Source organism: Anomaloglossus baeobatrachus, chromosome 1, assembly GCF_048569485.1.
Source record: "Anomaloglossus baeobatrachus isolate aAnoBae1 chromosome 1, aAnoBae1.hap1, whole genome shotgun sequence".
Classification (NCBI taxonomy): Eukaryota; Metazoa; Chordata; class Amphibia; order Anura; family Aromobatidae; genus Anomaloglossus; species Anomaloglossus baeobatrachus.
The window spans coordinates 786597296-786617190 of record NC_134353.1 but is presented as its reverse complement, the minus strand read 5'-3'; the positions used below and the strand labels follow the sequence as shown (position 1 = coordinate 786617190).

Sequence of the window (19895 nt, the reverse complement as noted above, 5' to 3'; positions counted from 1 at the left end):
CTTCATACTGCTGTCAGCTACTTTTAGCAACAGCTCACAGAAGTTTTTACTGGTTTACCAGGTCTAATGTCTATTAATATATATAAGGGCATAAATATACAGATGGGATTGTAACTGAACAGGATCAAACCAGGGACGCAAACTATAACTATTGATGTAGCTGGCTCACTGTGCTGCTGTCACCTCGATCTCCTCTCTGTTTCTTGCTGCGCTGCTGTTCCCCACCTCCATCTTTCCTCTATCAGAAGTCATACAAGAATACAGAAAGGGTGGGCACACTGTTTAGGACTGCCAACCCATTAACCACTGCAGTAAAGGAAGAACTTATAGCATGGATAGTCCTGGCAGACTGCTCTGACTAGGTAACCTTCCACTGATATTACTAAGCTCTGTTTTTGTTAAAAACACAAAACGTAATGTGAGATCTTGTTATTTGCCAGTAACGGGGCTTTGTGTGGTTGTGGGATTATGCACAGCATCTTACGAACCTGTGACGCCCCTGACCTGGTCAGGCACCACTGAGTACTGCACCCATGCTGGGGGAAGTACAATACAGGTAATCCAGAAGGCTGACCAAGGTGTGACTGCACAGGCGCATAGTAATCAGGTCTCACACATCTACCTTTGGGAGGACCCCTGGGGAATCCAGGAGGGGGCGTGGCCTCCATGTCCACTCAAGGGGTGTGGTAGAGAGCCTGGTTGCTAGGTGGCGTAGGCAAGAACAGGAGAAGAGGAGCAGTGAGCCAGTTTAGTGTGCAGCTCAGGGAGAGAAGACGTGAGGAGTAGACCCTGGAGCTGTTGCAGTCTAACAGCGTCCGCACAGTGACTACCGACGGGGGAGATCGGTCACCTGGTAGTGCCACACAAAAATCCACCCAAGGCTAGACAGAGCAAAGTGGTGGCAGAGTAAGAGGACTGCAGGGAGGTACCAGACCCGCAAGGGTAACAGGTCCCAGTGCAGAGATAGATTCACCTTTTTTCTGCCAAACCTCCCTGAGGGGGCACTTCAGACCCCCAAGACAACACAACAGAGTCCGCAGCCATGTAGCAAAGAGAGGGCCCATAGTTCACAGGAAGCAAGCAGCCAGAGTGACCTGGTCCAGGCTACAAGCAAACGGGCCGAAACGAGGGGAGAACAGGCAGCAGCAACTTCCCTGGGTGACCCCCGTAGGGACTTCAAGTCGGGGTCACCACAAAAACACAAAGGGCTAAGGAAGGCGAGTTGGTAGTCACCCTCATCAGCCAGCCGGAAGGATACCTGGTTCCAGCCTGGTTCATCCCAGCTACGCCCGGGTTACTCACCCTGCCACCTAATGTGAGTAAAACCCCTGAAAGACATTCTGCTTGTGCGTGAGTGTGATTCTGCGACTTGTGGTGCCACACACTTACACAGGGCCCTGGGGCTGGCCTCACACTCGGGAGGCCACTACAACTGACTGCACCCACCATCAGCCCCAGGCACCCCTTAATCTGCAGTGGCGGTCACCCTGACCGCAATACCGAGAGTGGCGTCAAGAAAATCCTAAAGAGAAGGTTCCCTACCTGTGACCAGACTGTTCCATCCACGTGGAGTCCCTGAAGGTAATGCACCGACACAACACCTGTGGGGCTTCACAAACCCACTGTTCGCAAAAACTGTACCAACTGTTCTAGAAAGTTAGAGACTGTAATAGATGTTTTTGGTGATAAGTGATATTTAGTAAAATCATCTTTCTGAGGATGCTCATTTTTTGTCTTCAAGGGCATTTGTCACCACGATTTTGCAATGTAAGAGGAGGACAGCATGCTGGGAGGGTTTAAAAAGTAAAAACATCTGTGCTTCTCTTATCAGTGCCCATTGTTTACCCATACTAAAGGGTTTATAGGGCTGTGATTAAGTGACTTCTGCACTGCAGACCAGTCACAGGCCCCATGCTGTGATTGACACCTCAGTCATTGCACAATCTCTATTCATATCCTGGTGTGTTCATGGTCCACTTCCAGCTCTGCTACAATCAATTCTGAGATGGTCAGAAGGCTGCACACAGTGATCTAAGATAAACTTGGTTACTTTCAGAGTCTCTTTGTATACAATACTAACTAAAGAATGTATGTCTGGAACACCAATGGAGTGAACATGGTGCAAGACTCAAAAACATAACTTTACAATAGGATAAAGAGTTGCACACAAGTCACAATGTATATGGGAATGATGAAAACCAAAACTGCTATGGGAATATTGGGCTGAAAAATACAATGAACTATCTGAAAAAGTGAAAAAATATGAAAATGGAATATGCATAACTTCTATGAATAATAGGAATATAAGAGATGTTTAGCCGTTGTATTGATCAATGCAAAAGAGCCCCAAAACCAACGCCAAGGTACAAGGTGCAACACTTTATCCTATTGTATAGTTATGTTTTTGAGAAAGTTTTTTTTAACTGCAGGTGAGGTTACATATAGGCTAGGGACCCCAAAAATAGAGATTACCTTGGCGTGGTTTTGGGGCTCTTTTGCATTGCTCAATACAATGGCTAAACATCTCTTGTATTCCTATTATTTATAGCATTTATGCAGATTTAATTTTTCATGTTTTTCCACTTTTTCAGATAGTTCATTGTATTTTTCAGTCTAATATTCCCATAGCAGTTTTGCTTTTCATCATTCCCATATACATTGTGACTTGTGTGCAACTCTTTATCTCTTTGTATACAATATGCTGCTCTCAGATTAAGTAGCAAAAACCTGCTGACAGATTCCCTTTAAATAGAAAAGGCAACAACACTCAATTGATAGATCTTGTCAGAGGAAGTCTGTCACCACCAAAAAACGCAACTAATTACGCTGAATGAGTTCAGTGCTGTTCAAGATATGACAATCAGCAGCTCTGTCCATTATCATGGACACCGCAGCCACACACACCGTTTCATTGATGGTTCCTGTCTGCTGCTCCCACTTGGCAGCCACTGCAGCCAGTCACTGCAATGCCACTATGTGAGCGCGGCTCAGACTATGCGAGTTCAGATGGTGCTCGGTTAATTTAAATGCTCCGTATTTGAATTAAGGATGTGTAACATTGCACTGACACTTGTGACTCCCCAAGGGTGCAGCTAAGTCCCCTAATTTGCATAAGAAATAAATTGTATAGCTACCAGGAAGAATCTGAATCCTTCTGTAATTAGCCGTAAAATTTTATGTAATGTGAAATATAAAAACAAAACCAAAAAGAATGATTGGTGGAGCTCGATAACTTTACATTAATAAAAGTTTAGCCATATTCACTCCATTAGTGTTTACATATCTGTGCTGCTCGGCAGCCATAGAATAGTATTACATGGCACCTCCTGGAATAAGGAGCTCTGCTGATAGTGAGGGGTGGGCTAATGGGTCTCCATCACATCGAAATCACTACTTGCTCTGATAGGGCGTGATCAATGCGTGTATGATGATCCGTGTGTTACTGCATGTCACTGGGCGTCATGTGAATGTTTTCACTTGATCCCTTCTCCTGGTGTTGACGCTAATGTCTCTGTCATTGGTGGGACCTATCATTGCTCACAGACATGCATTGGTTGGAAGATGAAACTTGGATAAGTTTTTAAAAACTATTATTAGAATATTTGTTTTTTTTTTAAAGAAAAGTTTCCTTTCTGAGAACAGAGATGGTTTGATTGAGAGGAGCTTTCTAGATCCTATTAACGAAACTCTCCTCAGTAAATAATTTATTTGGGGAGGTTGAGACCTGGTTTTCCGGAGCTCTACTAATGGTGCAGTGATGTCACAAGTTTTCATAAAGAATATTGCAATCTGTTCACATCCATTTTGGTTTATTCTACACATTATAATGGTCAGATAAACCCGAAAACATTTAACACGTTTGTTTTTTTTCTAATCTAATTTTAGAGTCCACCGGCACTCTGTATGAAGTCCTGTCATCCATTGACTCTGGTAAAGGCATTTCTATGAAACCCACGAGCCAGCGAACGTCATCATCCTCCACCATTGACCCGGTGAGTGCGGTTATTTCAGGTGCCTCCTTATTTTTATATAATCTAAAGTTTTATGCCTAATAGAGATTGATTATTCAATATGTATCAAGATTCATTCATATTTTATTTAGTGGCAATCATAGTGGGGTTTTTAACCTCTAACTACCCCCTTACCTAATCGTCTATCACACTATTCATTACTTTCTTCTATGAATTTTAACCTCCTGTTTTTTTTTTTAAGGCCGGGTTTACACGAGTGTTTCGTGGTCCATTTACTCACTGCAATGCCCCGAATGACCACGCATCTCTTGACCCAAACGTAACGCCTCATAGACACATCTGAGGCTGTTAGTTCAGGTCAGGAAATCCACTGACAAACAGAGCATTGCAGTCCATTATCGGACCATGTAGCACACGATTTTGAACCTGGCTTATTCCTCCGTTGAGCGTTCATCCTGCATGATATTCCTCTGTGCTCTCTTATCAGTCATGTAAAGTATCAGTACTTGATCACATAACCTACTAAATCCTGCACTCTCCCTGTGCTGGGGGGACTCTGATTATCCAGTCTTCTCCTAAGTAAGCGAATAGCTTGTCTGTCTGTATACCATAAGGGAGGGTGAACTGTGATCTCTACATTATCACTGTGTGACAGGCACTGTGCAGAGATCATTCGTTTCTGTCCCCCTTTCCCCCCCATTTTCCTGTGGAAAACTTATGGCAGCTGTTAGTCGCTGAGGGGAGGCGAGCATCAGAGAGTGGACCCACTCTGCTGTACACTGGACTCCCTGCAAAGGAGCAACCAGTCGCAAACCTCTATACAGCTGTCTGGCGTAGCAACCGGGGGCCTAAATGCACGACTGCCAGGAACTAGTGGTGATCTGTTCTTACGGACGGGTATAGTCTCTTAATGTCCGGTGCTGGTGTCCTCAGATGTGGCAACACAGTGATGGTAACTCTGACTTGGCAGCACGGAGGAGATGGCTCTGACGTGACAACACAGAGGTGGCGAGTCAGATGTGGCAGCACGGAGATGGTGGTAGGGAGCAGGCTCTAGGACGAGACAGAGATTAGGAACACAAGACTGGTACTAGGACACAATAGCAGGACTGAACACAGTAACATAAAGGGACTTGAGAACTAGCAATGCACTAATAGGCAACGTTGCTCAGGCCCCTCCTGTAAGGGAAGGTGGTCTAAAATAAGTTTAAGGTAACAGGTGACCTCGGGATAGCTTCCGGGTTATGGGACCCTGGCCTTTTAAGAAGTGACCGTGCACGCACCTTATAGGTACACACAGACTGTGCTGCTGCCTGGAAGCAGGAGGAGTCCGCGGCAGACACACGGCAGGAGAGGAGGGAGTAGACCCGCCCGGCAAGTTTAGAGGGAGGATGCCCCTGCCGGAGTCTGGGAGCGTGCGGGAATACTGCGCTCAGACCAGGCAGGTGAGAGGGAGGGCGCCCTCGCCGGAGGCTGGGAGCGGGGATACCACTCTGGGACCGGAACCGGGCTCTACAGCAGCTTTCCAGAACATAGTCATGTAAGACTATGTTCCCACAATGAGATTTTGGTACTTGATGCTGCAGAATTTTTGCCCCTGTTATTTAAATTGGGTTACTTGTGTTTTTCATTGCATTCATTTTAACATGCGGTTTTTTTTAGTTTTTTTTTACGCTGCAGATTTTATTTACTTATTTTTTTTGTGTGTGTCATGCTGTAAATAAAGCTACTTTGTTTTCCATTTTTCCTAGAATTTGGCTTTGAAAAAAGTCTGATATAGTTAGGTGCGAATCACGTGCGTTTTCGAGACGTAATACACTAAAAGCGCATGTGCGTTTTTTACCTGCGGATTTTCCGCATGTAATGCAAGAATATGGGGAAAATCTGCACCGAAGACTCAGCGTAACCAAAAGATAATTTGGCATGTTGTAGACTTGAAACGGCGCACTGCAGGTCAGTTTACATTGAGTAAAAAAGAAGCAAAGGGCAGGAGATTTCTATAAATCCATCCACTGTGCTGGAACTGTACGATGCTGCTTTTTTAACACTTCGATATATGCAGAGTCAAAAACTTACCAAAAGCTCATCGTGAGAAAGTAATCCAATTTTCTGGGGTCACCATGTGATCATATGACCGAACCAAAGATAAGTAATGACTGCATAAGGTAATACTAGCCGAATTATACGTGGTGGCGCCCTAGTGACAAGATGAATAAAACAAAAAACCCCTAAAGTGACCATGCACTCCGCACAACCAGTCTATTAAAGCAGGGTTCCCCAACTCCAGTCCTCAAGGCCCACCAACAGTGCATGTTTTCAGGATTTCCTTAGCATTGCACTGCTGTTGGAACCAGCACCTGGGCAGGTAATTACATTAACACCTGTGCAATACTAAGGAAATCCCAAAAACCTGCACTGTTGGTGGGCCTTGAGGACTGGAGTTGGGGACCTCTGTATTAAAGCACGTGAACATTGATGGCTCTGCCTCCCTTTTTCTGTATGCATTAGCTATAGTAAGGAGCTGCTGCAAGCAGTACTTTTATTTAATACGTGATCATGCATTTTTATAAAATGTAAAATATCCTACAGAAATACTTAGTCATGTATCCACCAATTAAAATAAACAATGCATTTTATTTAACGAATATATTTACCAACAATGCATATAGAAATAGTAGAGTAATAAAATCAAATGTGAAGACTCAGATATGAAAAGGCAGGGTCCCAGCACATAATGTAAGGAAAGGCAGCATGTTGGACATTGTTAAAGTGTAATATATATGTTAACCGATATAATAAAGTTAGTTCACCACAGGGAATAATGGAGAGTACCATAGACATTCAAATAAACAGTCAGAGTATAAGGCCAGCAGACTTACCCTTTAATCTCTGTGTTGTATTGCATACATGCATCCCACCGCGCGTTTCGCGTGGGCTTCCTGGGGGGGTTGTGATGTACTATGTGGCAGCTGACATTTAATTAGTGTCTCCACAGGTTGCATAAATCTGACTGCATGAAATGGCGCATGCACGCCAGCACTCACCCCAGAGCACACAGGAATTCCGGCAATCCATGTGATGTGGCGGGTCAAGTGGGAAATGTCACAATGTTACTTTGGGATATCGAGAGACAGGGGGCTCCTATGCTGTCCCTTATGCTAGGGGACCCTTGGCTATCCCTCCGGATTGCTCCAAATGGTGGTGATGCAGGAGTTCTGTGCCTTTTTATACTCCTGAGTAATACTACTATAATAACCCCCAGGTAGGGACTGGACAGGAGCGAGATGCTAAACAGATATGGACAGACAAGAGAAAACCAAAACTCTGACACATTGCACACACACAGGACTAGACAAAGAGAGACTCGGGAGAAAAACAAGGGCATGCGGGTAGCAACAAGGGTTAACCACAACTGCACACAGCAACAGATATCAAACCAGATAGTCTGGATTACAACACCTCCCCACAGCTGGCATAGGTGGAAGGATCCAGCCAGCATATATAGGAGGGCAGCAGATGTGATAGGTTCCTTTGATAACCTGCTGTGGGGGAGCCAAACAAGCAGGCTAGCATAGATTAACTCCTACTAGCCTGTCTCTGAAATAGCACTAAGCATGTCGATGCCCGAGTCTACGTGCGTAGATCACCGACACTAGAGGAGTTATTAGGCAGAGTGTCAGAATCTGTAGTCTGAACAAAACCTGAGACTGCCATGACAGTCAGCAAAGTTTGAGAAAATCTCTGTGTGATAGGAAATCTCCAGTGATGTTAGTGGGCCACTTGCATCACAGAATGATGCAGTCGATAATGCGCAAGGCAGTGAGCCCCGATGGACATGCACACAAGTGGGGTGTCATATTGGAAAAGGGCAAATGCCCATATGAATTAAGAAAGAGAAGAATTTCATGATAAAGTACTGGGTGCATGTAAGGACAAGGTTACACATCGAGGTGACAAAACATGAGAAGAGGATGTAAAACTAGGTCATCAAAAATAATAACCAATAGCAATCCCATATGACTTATAGTACACAAAGTGCGTTAGAGACTATTGTATGAAAAAAAGGGGAGAAAGTGCAAAATACAGAAAAATATGATAAAGGACACAGTTAATAAAACAATATGAAAATGAGACACCCATATATTCTGAAACGTGATATGTACCAAGGAAATAATTAGACCCCATAACTGCATCATCCGAATATACCAATGTGAATATACATAACCTTAAAGACAAGATTTGACAAAGGCATCCATCATTCTTCATAATAATTGACCTCAAACATGTGGATCAACGATGTTACAGTCACAGGCGACCATTCAAATGTGTTGAGGAAGAATCATAGTAGTCATTCCTATAGTCTTCAAGCAAAAGGAACTAACACAAACAACAAAAATCCAAAAATGGAGACATGATGCAATTATAGGAAGGGAACAAAGCTAAGTTTCTCATTTAGACCAGCAGGGGCGAGTGGGCATAGTGTGGGGATCTAGTGGCTGGGCGGCATAGTGGCTCAGTGGTTAGCACGGCAGTCTTGCAGCGCTGGGCTCCTGATTCAAATCCCACAAAGGACAACATCTTCAAGGAGTTTGTATGTTCTCCCCGTGTTTGCGTGGGTTTCCTCCAGGTTATCCGGTTTCCTCCCACACTCCAAAGACCTACTGATAGGGAATTTAGATTGGTCACACTGTCCTCATTAAGGCTCACAATGTATGTAAAGCGCGGTGGAATTAATAGCACTGTATAAATGAATAAATATTATATACTAGAAGGTGGCCCGATTCTACGCATCGGGTATTCTAGAATTTACGTATTGTGTAGTTAATATATGATTTTTGTTATATATAGATGTTGTTGTGTGTAGTTACCAAGTGTTTGTGTAGGGCGCTGTACATGTTCTGGGTGTTGTCTGGGTGTGGCGGGGGGTGGAAGCGGTGTTGTTTGTGTGTTGCGTTGTGTGTGTTGCGTTGTTTGTGGAGCGCTGTGTGTCTGTAGCGTTGTGTGTGTGTGTTGCGCGGTTTGTGTGGGTGTGGGGTGTGTGTGTGTGTGTGTTTTGGGGGGAGGAATGTTTTGTGCAATGTGTGTGTTGTGCGGTATGTGCGTATATTTGTGTGTGCCGCGATGTTTGTGTGTTGGGTGTTGTGTGTGTGTGCGGCGTTGGGTGTGGGTGTCTGTGTAGGGCAGTGTTTGTGGTTCCCAGTGTGTGTGTGGTGTGTTGTGCAGTGTGTGTGTGTGTGTGTGTGTTTTTTGGGGGGAGGTGTGCACCCCCCATCGTGCTCCATCCCCCATGCTGCGCACCCCCCATCATGCTCCATCCCCCATGCTGCGCACCCCCCATCGTGCTCCATCCCCCATGCTGCGCACCCCCCATCGTGCTCCATCCCCCATGCTGCGCACTCCCCATTGTGCTCCATCCCCCATGCTGCGCACTCCCCATCGTGCTCCATCCACCATGCTGCGCACTCCCCATCGTGCTCCATCCCCCATGCTGCGCACTCCCCATCGTGCTCCATCCCCCATGCTGCACACTCCCAAACGTGCTCCATCCCCCATGCTGCACACTCCCCATTGTGCACCATCCCCCATGATGCGCACTCCCCATCGTGCTGCATCCCCCATGCTGCGCACTCCCAAGCGTGCTCCATCCCCCATGCTGCGCACTCCCCATCGTGTTCCATCCCCCATGCTGCGCACCCCCCATCGTGCTCCTTACCCCATGCTGTGCACTCCCCATCGTGCTCCATCCCCCATGCTGTGCAACCCCCATCGTGCTCCACAGTCACACATCAGACAGTATACACGCACACATCTGATCGCATACACTCACACCCCACTTCTGCCTGTGCCCTCCGGTGTGCGGTCCCAGCAGCTGTGCTGCATGCAGTGCTCCTCTGCCTTCTGCCGACACGCACACACCCGATCGCATACACGCACACACCCGATCGCATACACGCACACACCCGATCGCATACACGCACACACACGATCGCATACACGCACACACACATTGACGATCTTGCACATACGCGCTCACACTCACAACATCCGGAGATACCACATGCTTCTGGCCATGTGATCCTCCGGCAGGTCCTGGAAGGTCACTGCACGCACAGTATCGCCGCCGAGAAGCAAGCGATATCACTGGATGTTGTTGTGTGTGGATGCGATCTGATGTGTGTGAGGTGTGTGTTAGTGTGAGTGTGATCTGATGTGTGTGTTTGTGTGTTTCTGTTCTTATGTGTGTGCGTGTGTGTGTTCCGCCGCTGCAGGACCTTGATGCGCTCACCTGGGAGCCGGTGTACGCTGGTAACCATTCTACACAATATTACTCGATGTGTACCATGGTTACCAGCGTAGCCCGCCCCCCGCTCGCACGGGAGCCCACACCAGCGTACGCCGGCAACCCCAGCAATGCGAGGGTATGTGTCGGCTGGGTTGGCGGCGTACGCTGATGTGGGCTCCCGGGGGTACAGGACTCACCTGGGAGTCGTGGCTCGGTGTCGGTTTGGGGAATGCGTGCGGGGGGCGAGGCCAGAGCGAGCGTGCAATGCGTGAGGGGGGCGGGGCGTGGCAGAGTTGCCAATGCGTGCAGGGGGCCGGGGCGAGAGGCCAATCCGTGTGGGCGGTGGAGCCTGGGCAAGCGGCCAATCCGTGCGGGGGGGCGGAGCCGAGGCGAGCGGCCAATGAGACGCTTGTCGCGGTAAGGACAGAATTTTGGAGCAAGACAGACAGACAGACAGACAGACAGACAGACAGAATAAGGCAATTATATATATAGATTATTATCCTCACAAAGATGTCCCTAATCATTTGACTTCTTCTGGCAGTCAACAGTGGGACATCACAGAGCACACCGGACAAAGTGGGTTCAGTTTTTTAGATGGACCAGTGTTTTTCTTTTTGTTTGTTTTTTTTTTTTGTTTTTTTTAAATAGTCCGCATAGTCTTACTGCTGATTTCATGCGGAGATGTAACGTATCCCAGGTTCTTTATGCTTTCTATTATTGGTAGAGGTAAGGAAAACCTGTATTATTATGGTCTTCGCACGATTTGCTTAATCAGGACAAACCTCATGTACCAAACACATAGACAATAAAAAAAACAAAAACTCTTTTATATCTTCATGTTGTGGACAATCATTGACACTATCAGCACTGCAGAGAAACCCGCTTTTTTCCTTTATTTTTGTTTCCCCCAAGCATTAAAGGGAATCTGTCAGCAGATTTTTGCTCACCTGAGAGCAGCATGATGTAGGCAAAGAGGCCCTGAGTTCAACGATGTATCACGTAGATTAGTGGCTGCAGTCTCCCCTTCATCTCCAAACTCTTGGAGCGCCTGGTCTACTCTCCCCTCACCCGCTACCTTTCCACTCACTCTCTTCTAGATCTTTTACAGTCTGGCTTCCGCCCTTTACACTCCACAGAAACTGCCCTTGTCAAAGTGACCGATGACCTATTGACAGCAAAACGTAACGGTGACCACTCTCTGCTTTTTCTTCTTGACCTTTCTGCAGCCTTTGACACTGTTGACCACCATCTCCTTCTCTCTATGCTCCATTCTATCGGCCTAAAGGACACCGCACTCTCCTGGTTCTCTTCCTATCTTTCTGGCTGTTCATTCAGCGTATCATTTGCTGGCTCCACATCTTCTCCTCTTCCTCTCACTTTTGGGGTCCCTCCAGGTTCAGTCCTCTGCCCTTTTATATTCTCCCTCTACACTGCCCCAATTGGACAGACAATCAGTAGATTTGGCTTCCAGTACCATCTCTATGCTGATGACACACAGCTATACACCTCATCCCCTGAGCTCACCCCCGCTGTACTACAGAACACAAGTGACTGGCTGACTGCAGTTTGCAACATCATGTCTGCTCTCTATCTGAAACTTAACCTTTCCAAAACTGCACTACTTCCATTCCCTCCATCTTCTAACCTCCCTAAACCCAACATCTCCCTCTCTGTGTGTGGCTCCGTGATAACTCCTAGGCAGCAGGCCCGCTGTCTGAGTGATATACTTGACACTGATCTCTCCTTCACCTCCCACATACAATCTCTTGCCCGCTCCTGCCGTTTGCACCTCAAGAACATCTCTAGAATCCGCCCCTTTCTCACAATGGAAACGACAAAAACCCTCACCGTGGCCCTGATCCACTCTCGCCTCGACTACTGAAAGGGCTCGTGCGCACGTAACTGCAGAATATTCTGCAGCGATTTGACAGCACATGTGCATGTCAAATCGCTGCAGAAAGACTGCATAATGAATGCAGTTTTTTTTTTTTATAAAAAGCCGATTTCATGCGCTCTTGATGCTGCCCCCACCATAGACAGAGTGGGAGCTGCATCCAGAACGCAGAATTAATTGACATGCTGCTTTTAGGAACGCACGGATTTGGGTCAAAATTTTAGCACCCAAATCGCTGTGTTCATAAAAGCATCGTGCGCACGTCTCATTCACAATCTTCATATAATTTTGCAGGGGACGCAGGACGCGTGCATTTATGCTGCAGTGCAATACGCAGCGAAAATGCATGCTATTACGCAACGTGCGCAGGAGCCCTAACTCTCTCAATTGGTCTCTCTCTAACTAGACTCTCTCCTCTACAGTCCATCCTTAATGCAGCAGCCAGGGTCACCTATCTGGCTAACCGCTACTCAGATGCCTCTGCTCTGTGCCAGTCATTGCACTGGCTGCCCATATATCACAGGATGCAATTCAAGCTGCTTGTTTTCACTCACAAAGCTCTCCACAGTGAGGCACCCCCCTACATCTCCACTCTCCCCTCTGTCTATCACCCCACCCGTTCTCTACGCTCTCAAATGACGTTCGACTAACATCCACACTAATTTGAACCTCCCACTCCCGGATCCAAGACTTCTTCCGAGCTGCACCAATCCTCTGCAACGCTCTACTCCAAGAAGTTAGGATGAATCACAACTTACTCAGCTTCAGACGCACCCAAAAAAACGTATCTTTTTAGGGCAGCCTATCACACTCCCTGGCTGAACTAAACTCACATACTCCCTCCACAACTTCTCAGAACATAACCCCACGTCAAACTCCATGGCACCCAAATGCACGCTTGCGATGGCTAGATTGTCATTGTAAATAAGCACTTGTACCTTGTGTCCCCCCCCCCATCTCATTGTAGATTGTAAGCTCTCACGAGCAGAATTGTCTTTTTCCCCTCTAATTATTGTATTTTCTATAACTGTTACTTGTTTGTATATGATCCTCTTGAATTGTAAAGTGCTGCGGATATGTTGGCGCTATAGAAATAAAGATTATTATTATAAACAAAAGCATACTGTGAGATAAGACACACAGGGCTAAATTCCTTGTTTTAACTCTTCCAGCATGCTGTCTTCAGATTACAGTGCAGAAACCTGCTGACCGAGTCCCTTTAACCATTTATGGGTCTGCAGCAGCTGACTGTTGAGGCCATTGTAGTGGATGTGCCTCACACAACCTCTCCAAATGAGCAATTCCATCTTTATTCAGAAATTCTTTTGTGGGCTAAGACTCTATTGCACCTTAAGTTTCCCCAGCACATCTTTTGTCCATCCTTTTATATATATGCTATAGCTTGGGATTTTTCTATAAAATTCTATAAAAACATCACTTCTTTATTGAGCCATTCCAACATGGCTTCCAGGCCCGTATCCAAAAAGGAATGCAATCAAAAATAACGAATTCTGCTGGGGGCCACATCATGTAAAACGCAGGCTAGATAAAATGTTGATCACATTGTGGAACATGAGGTGTAACAGAAATGATGCTGCGGCGCACACATCGCAGGTTCAGCTCCACAAAGAGACGGTCATTATTTGTCCTGTTCTGCTTCCTTGTCCTCTAATAGAACGGCCTCTCCATTCGGCCCCTGAAGGCTGTAATGTCGGATATGGTAAACCTCGTGCAGCCATCCTTTTGTCTAAATAAAGGTGACTCACAACCTCCAAGCAATTTCCTATCCCAGTATGCGTATCCCGGAAGAATATTTGCCTAATTATTTTGCTCACCGCTACCAGTATATACCGCTGTTCAAGCCTTTATCAGACGGCTGCTGGAAATTTACTGAGAAGTATTGCACCATTTTTTTAGACTAATAAATCTTCACTGTCTTCATCAGAAAATTGCAAATAAATACTAATGAAACATGTTATTCTGAGAGTTTAATGGTTCTGTAATCATGTATTTATTGTAATTATTTATTTTAAAATGTTGATGTCACAAGTTTTTGATCCCCCATCTGAGAGCAGCTTCTTGTATGGGCAGAGACACAGATTCCAGCGATGTATCACTTACTGAGCTGCGTGTTGTATTTTTTTTTTTTTTTTAAATAAAATTCCTTGTTTTTTGTCTGTTGCAGATCTACAAGTTCACTGAATGCGGAGGTCTAATTAAAGGGAACCTGTCACCAGGTTTTTACCTTTTAACCTGAGGCTACCACTAGTAAGCTCTTATATACAGCTTTCTAGAATACTGTATATAAGTGCAGAGGCCGCTCTGTATGACATATAAAATATACCTTTATAATACTCACCTAGGGGACGGTCTGGTCCGATGGGTGTCGCTAATCTCGGTCCTGCATCTCTTTCATCTTGTCTGATCGCCGTCCTCCTGAGGCTCGTGTGGATGACGCATCCTACGTCATCCACTCAGGCCAGCATTGTGATCCTGCTCAGGCGCACTTTGATTTTCCCTCAGCAGGGCAGATCAAAGTATTATAGTGCGCGTGCACGAGTGGTCTTTAACCTTTCTCGGCCCTCAGCAGGGCAGACCAAAGTACGCCTGCACAGGACTGCAATGTCGGCCTGTTTAAATGTTGTAGAATGCGTCATCCACACGGTCCTCAGAAGGAGGACGGCTATCTGAGAAGATGGAGGAGGCGCCGGGCCGAGACCAGTGACGCCCATTGGACTGGACTGCCCCCTTGGTGAGTATTTATTTATAAAGGTGTTTGTTATGCAGAGTGGTCTGGGCTCTCATATACAGTATTCTAGCATTCCGTATATAAGGGCTCAGTGGTGTTAGCTGCAGCTCATAAGGAAAAAACCCGGTTCCCTTTAACTCCAACTTGAGAACTGATCAGCAGATTTTTGTGTACTTTAATAATTGGGAGAAAGCTGCTAATCAGATGGCGACCAGGTTTTACAAAGCAAGAGGACTACATGGCACGAGACAACTAGTCCGATAGTGATAATCTCCTGCTGATAAAACAATGATTTTATTGAAACAACCTCACACAGCCCAGTGACTGACTCAGTCATTGGAAAAAGGGTCTCCATCCTTACATTGTGTTGTTCTCAAATTAAAAAGCAAAAAGCTGCTGACAAATTCCCTTTAATACCTGGTTAAAGTAGATTTTATGACTTTTTTTTGTACAAAGTACCCCTTCAGCTTTGCCCCCCTCCCCCGCTTAAAAAAACCCAAAAACTAAAATCAATAAAAGTGCTCTGTTTTTCGTGTACCAATAAATCTGACAGTCTAAACACAAACCAATGGGGTGTCTAGTCTCACAACCGGTGTTTGCTGCTTCCGACATTCATTTAAAGGGGTATTCCCATCTCCAATATTCTATCCCATTATGCAGTAGGTGTAATTATTATATTAGCAAATACCTCAAATTAGAAATGTAGTGTAGTTCTCTTGATTCACCATGTCACTTACCTCATGCATTGCAGGACCTTAGGTATCCATAGTTAAGGCCGCTTTACACGCGTCGATTCATCTGGCGATAAGTCGTCGGGGTCACGGATTCCGTGATGCACATCCGGCATCGTTTGAGACGTCATTGCGTGTGACACCTACGAGCGACTCTGAACGATTGCAAATAGGATGAAAATCGTGGATCGTTGACACGTCATCCATTTTTAAAAAATTGTTCGTTTTGGGGAAGCAGCCGACATATTGCTCCGTTTGACACCCTGCCAACATCGAACAACATTCAAACGACCGCCTGGGTCCAACAATATATCGTTGATTGCTGATGCGTCGATTTTGAGATCGTTACGTGTCAACGCAAATAAATGACCTATAAGCGATACCAGCAAATCGTAAATATGATCTGGGCATTGTGCTGTTTCTATTTGTCTTAGTTAAAACTGTTATTTAATGTTTTTCATGCTTGTCTCTGCTGCCATCTACTGGTCAGACCTTTTGGCTCCTCTGTTTCTTTTGTCCAGCCCATGGGAGTGTCTGATGACCCTCTTGCATCACATCCTGGTATGTTCATTCCAAACCAGAGTTTGTGAGAACAACATCCCTTATTGGAGCTGCTAGAAGCAAAGTCTTCTGACCGTAGTAGCTTCAGAGACAAGCATCACAGGAGAACTACAATGCCAAGTACTTGGACCGCTGTACTTCTGCATGTCCTTAACCTTTGGAGAAAATAAACCACCATTGTTTCATCTCAGCATGTGCATGTTTAACTCTGGAGCGCTCTGGTCCTGTCTGCCTCACCTATAGGAAAAACGAAGGTAAGATTCTCACAACCTCTCACAACTACGTGCCTTTAAGTGGGGACAGAACAGGCGTTTCACGTCGCACATGCGATCGCACAATAAATCGACGTGTATAAAGCGGCGTTTACTTAATTGCTAGTGGTGATAACCATGGATACCTAAGGTACTGCAATGCCCTGTACATGAGGTAAGCGACATAGTGAATCAGGAAAACGATACTACATTTCTATTTGAAAATATTTGCTAATATTATTTTTATTACACCTACTACATATTGGGATAGGATGTTGGAGATAGGAATACCCTTTTAAGCGCCTAAAAAGACGTTGTGCCATTTTGTCTTATACAATATACATTTTCTAAGTGTAATTTGATAAAGTTAATTTGAGCCCCGAATATAGTTATCGTACTTGATACTAGGGACTGTCAGGGGTTTGTCCCTTGTGTGGACAAGTTGCTTTGCGCTGTGGGCAGCTTACATGATGTTGTATGCATGGCTGCACCCAGTCTACCAGGCAATCCTGACTCGTTGTGACACATCTGCCAAACATTGCTGACTCCTGGTATATAGTTTTTTGAGTTAATAACACACAATATTTGGAAAATTCTTTTGAATGAGTGGTTAAGGCTGTGTGCGCATGTTGCGTTTTTCCATGCGTTTACGCTGCGTTTTGCACTGCAGTGTAAACACATGCCTCTTGCGTCCCCAGCACAATCTATGAAGATTGTGCATAATCCATCCGCACGTTGCGTTTTAGAACGCAGCGTTTCGGCTGCTGAAATATTTTGCCAAAACGCTGCGTTCTAAAAAAGCACCATATCACTTCTTTTTTGCGTTTTGGATGCATTTTACCACCATTGAAATCGATGTTAATCTCTATCTCTCTCTGTCGATGTCGGTCTGTCTCTCTCTCTGTCATTGTCAGTCAGTCTCTCTCTCTCTCTCGATGTCGGTCTCTCTCTCTCGATGTCGGTCTCTCTCTCTCGATGTCGGTCTCTCTCTCGATGTCGGTCTCTCTCTCGATGTCGGTCTCTCTCTCGATGTCGGTCTCTCTCTCGATGTCGGTCTCTCTCTCGATGTCGGTCTCTCTCTCGATGTCGGTCTCTCTCTCGATGTCGGTCTCTCTCTCGATGTCGGTCTCTCTCTCGATGTCGGTCTCTCGGTCTCTTTCTGTCGATGTCGGTCTCTCTGTTGATGTCGGTCAGTTTTTCTTTCTGTTGGTCTCTCTCTGTCAGTTGTTCGGTCTCTCTCTCGGTCAGTTGGTCTCTTCCTCTGTCTTTCACACTCACCAATCATCGGCACGGTGCTGCACAGCTGTCATACTGCTCTGGTGACTTCTCCTGCTTTTTATAATGCATGCTTCCCCCGCCCACCGGCACCTATGATTGGTTGCATTCAGACGAGCCCCCACGCTGAGTGACAGCTGTCTCACGGCAACCAATTACAGCCACCGGTGGACGGGTCGATATCGTGCAGTAAAATAAATAAATAATTTAAAAAAAAAAAAGATGTGCGGTCCCCACCAATTTTGATACCAGCCAGGGTAAAGAAACACGGCTGAAGGCTGGTATTCTTAGGATTAGGAGCCCCACATTATTGGTAGCTCCCCAGCCTAAAAATATCAGCCGGCAGCTGCCCGGAATTGCCATTAGATGCGACCGTCCCAGCACTCTACCCGGCTCATCTTCCGAATTGCGCTGGTGCGGTGGCAATCGGGGTAATAAGGAGTTAATGGCAGCGCATAGCCACCACTAAGTCTTAGGTTAATCATGGTAGATATCTACGAGATACCCCCCATGATTAACCTTTAAGATAAAGAAAATAAACATATACACCTGAAAAAATCCTTTATGACAACAAAAAAAATCACCCTCTTTCACCACTTTATTAAAATCCCCAAACAGCCCTCCAGGTCTGACGTAATCCACATAGATACCACAACGCATGAAGCTCTGCTACATTGGAAGCGGACAGGAGCGGCCATAGAGTACGACCGCTCTGTCAGCTCCACGCAGCATCTGAAGTAAGTCGCGCTGTCAGCGATGACATCACTCAGGTTACCCGTGGCCAGGTGGAGGACTACAGCTGTGGCTGCGGGTAACCTGAGTGACGGCACCGCTGATCGCGCGGCTCACTTCAGTCACTCAGGTGACCCGCGGACGGCCATAGCTGGAGTCCTCCAACTGTGACAGCAAGTCTCCTGAGTTACTGAAGTGAGACCCGCGATCAGCGGTGCCCTCACTCAGGTGATTTGCGGTGATCGGGTGGAGGACTCCAACTGGCCGGGTGTAAGCTGAATGACTGCACAGCTGATCGCGTGGCTCACTTCAGTCACTCGGGATTTGCAGTCACCTGTGAGTCCTTCACCGGTGACCGCAAATCAAGCCGCGCGATGACAATGAAGTCGGGTGAAGTTCATCCGTGTTCATTCTGATCGCGCGGCTCTGTCTAGCAGCCAGCTAGACAGACAGTGCGTTCCCACTCGGCACTATGGGGATGTAGCAGAGCCGAGTGGGAACGCACTGTCAAAAATGCATCCATTCTGTATTCAAAATGCATCGAAAACGTAGTGTTTTGGATACGTTTTGAAACGCACATGCAGTGACAAAACGCTGCAGAATATTTGTCACGGCAGAACGCAGCGTGCACACATACCCGAAGACATAATTCCGTTGCCCCTATCTACTATACGTGCATGGATAGATCTGACTCCTAGATAGTGATATTGTAAGGAATTCAGTGCATTCATCTCCTACTTAACTGGCATTACTTTTCAGGAAAGAAGAAATGTTCTATCCCCTGATACCTGTCACTGAGGACATCTGTTCCTAGTTTCTCTCTTCTTAGTGATAAACTCCACATTCCTGTTTCCTATTTCAGCTTAATGCTTGCTGCCTGTCATCTTCATTACACAGTGCCCTCCTCTAATCCATCCATGCCCATCCTCTGTGTGACAGAACACCTTTCATTCTGTCGTGGGCTTGTGCCCAAATACATCAATGGGTGTGGAGAATTTGCAATAGCTGACAGATTATTGAGGAGTATCCTGATTACGAGAACACTTGTAGTGGGGGTGTATACAAGGCGCATATATATATATATATATATATATATATATATATATATATATATATATATATATATATACAGTCAGGGCCAGAAATATTTGGACAGTGACACAAGTTTTGTTATTTTAGCTGTTTACAAAAACATGTTCAGAAATACAATTATATATATAATATGGGCTGAAAGTGCACACTCCCAGCTGCAATATGAGAGTTTTCACATGCAAATCGGAGAAAGGGTTTAGGAATCATAGCTCTGTAATGCATAGCCTCCTCTTTTTCAAGGGACCAAAAGTAATTGGACAAGGGACTCTAAGGGCTGCAATTAACTCTGAAGGCGTCTCCCTCATTAACCTGTAATCAATGAAGTAGTTAAAAGGTCTGGGGTTGATTACAGG

General features: G+C 45.8%; 1 protein-coding gene across 2 annotated transcripts in view; it reads left to right on the top strand.

Annotated features, from left to right (window-relative positions):
- Positions 1 to 19895, top strand: part of HSD17B4 (hydroxysteroid 17-beta dehydrogenase 4) — a 509464-nt gene that overhangs the window by 236469 nt on the left and 253100 nt on the right. For both annotated transcript variants that reach the window (XM_075324972.1, XM_075324979.1), the window contains exon 12: positions 3886 to 3992. In XM_075324972.1, the coding sequence (XP_075181087.1) occupies positions 3886 to 3992 (107 nt within the window). The remainder of the gene's footprint in view (positions 1 to 3885; positions 3993 to 19895) is intronic.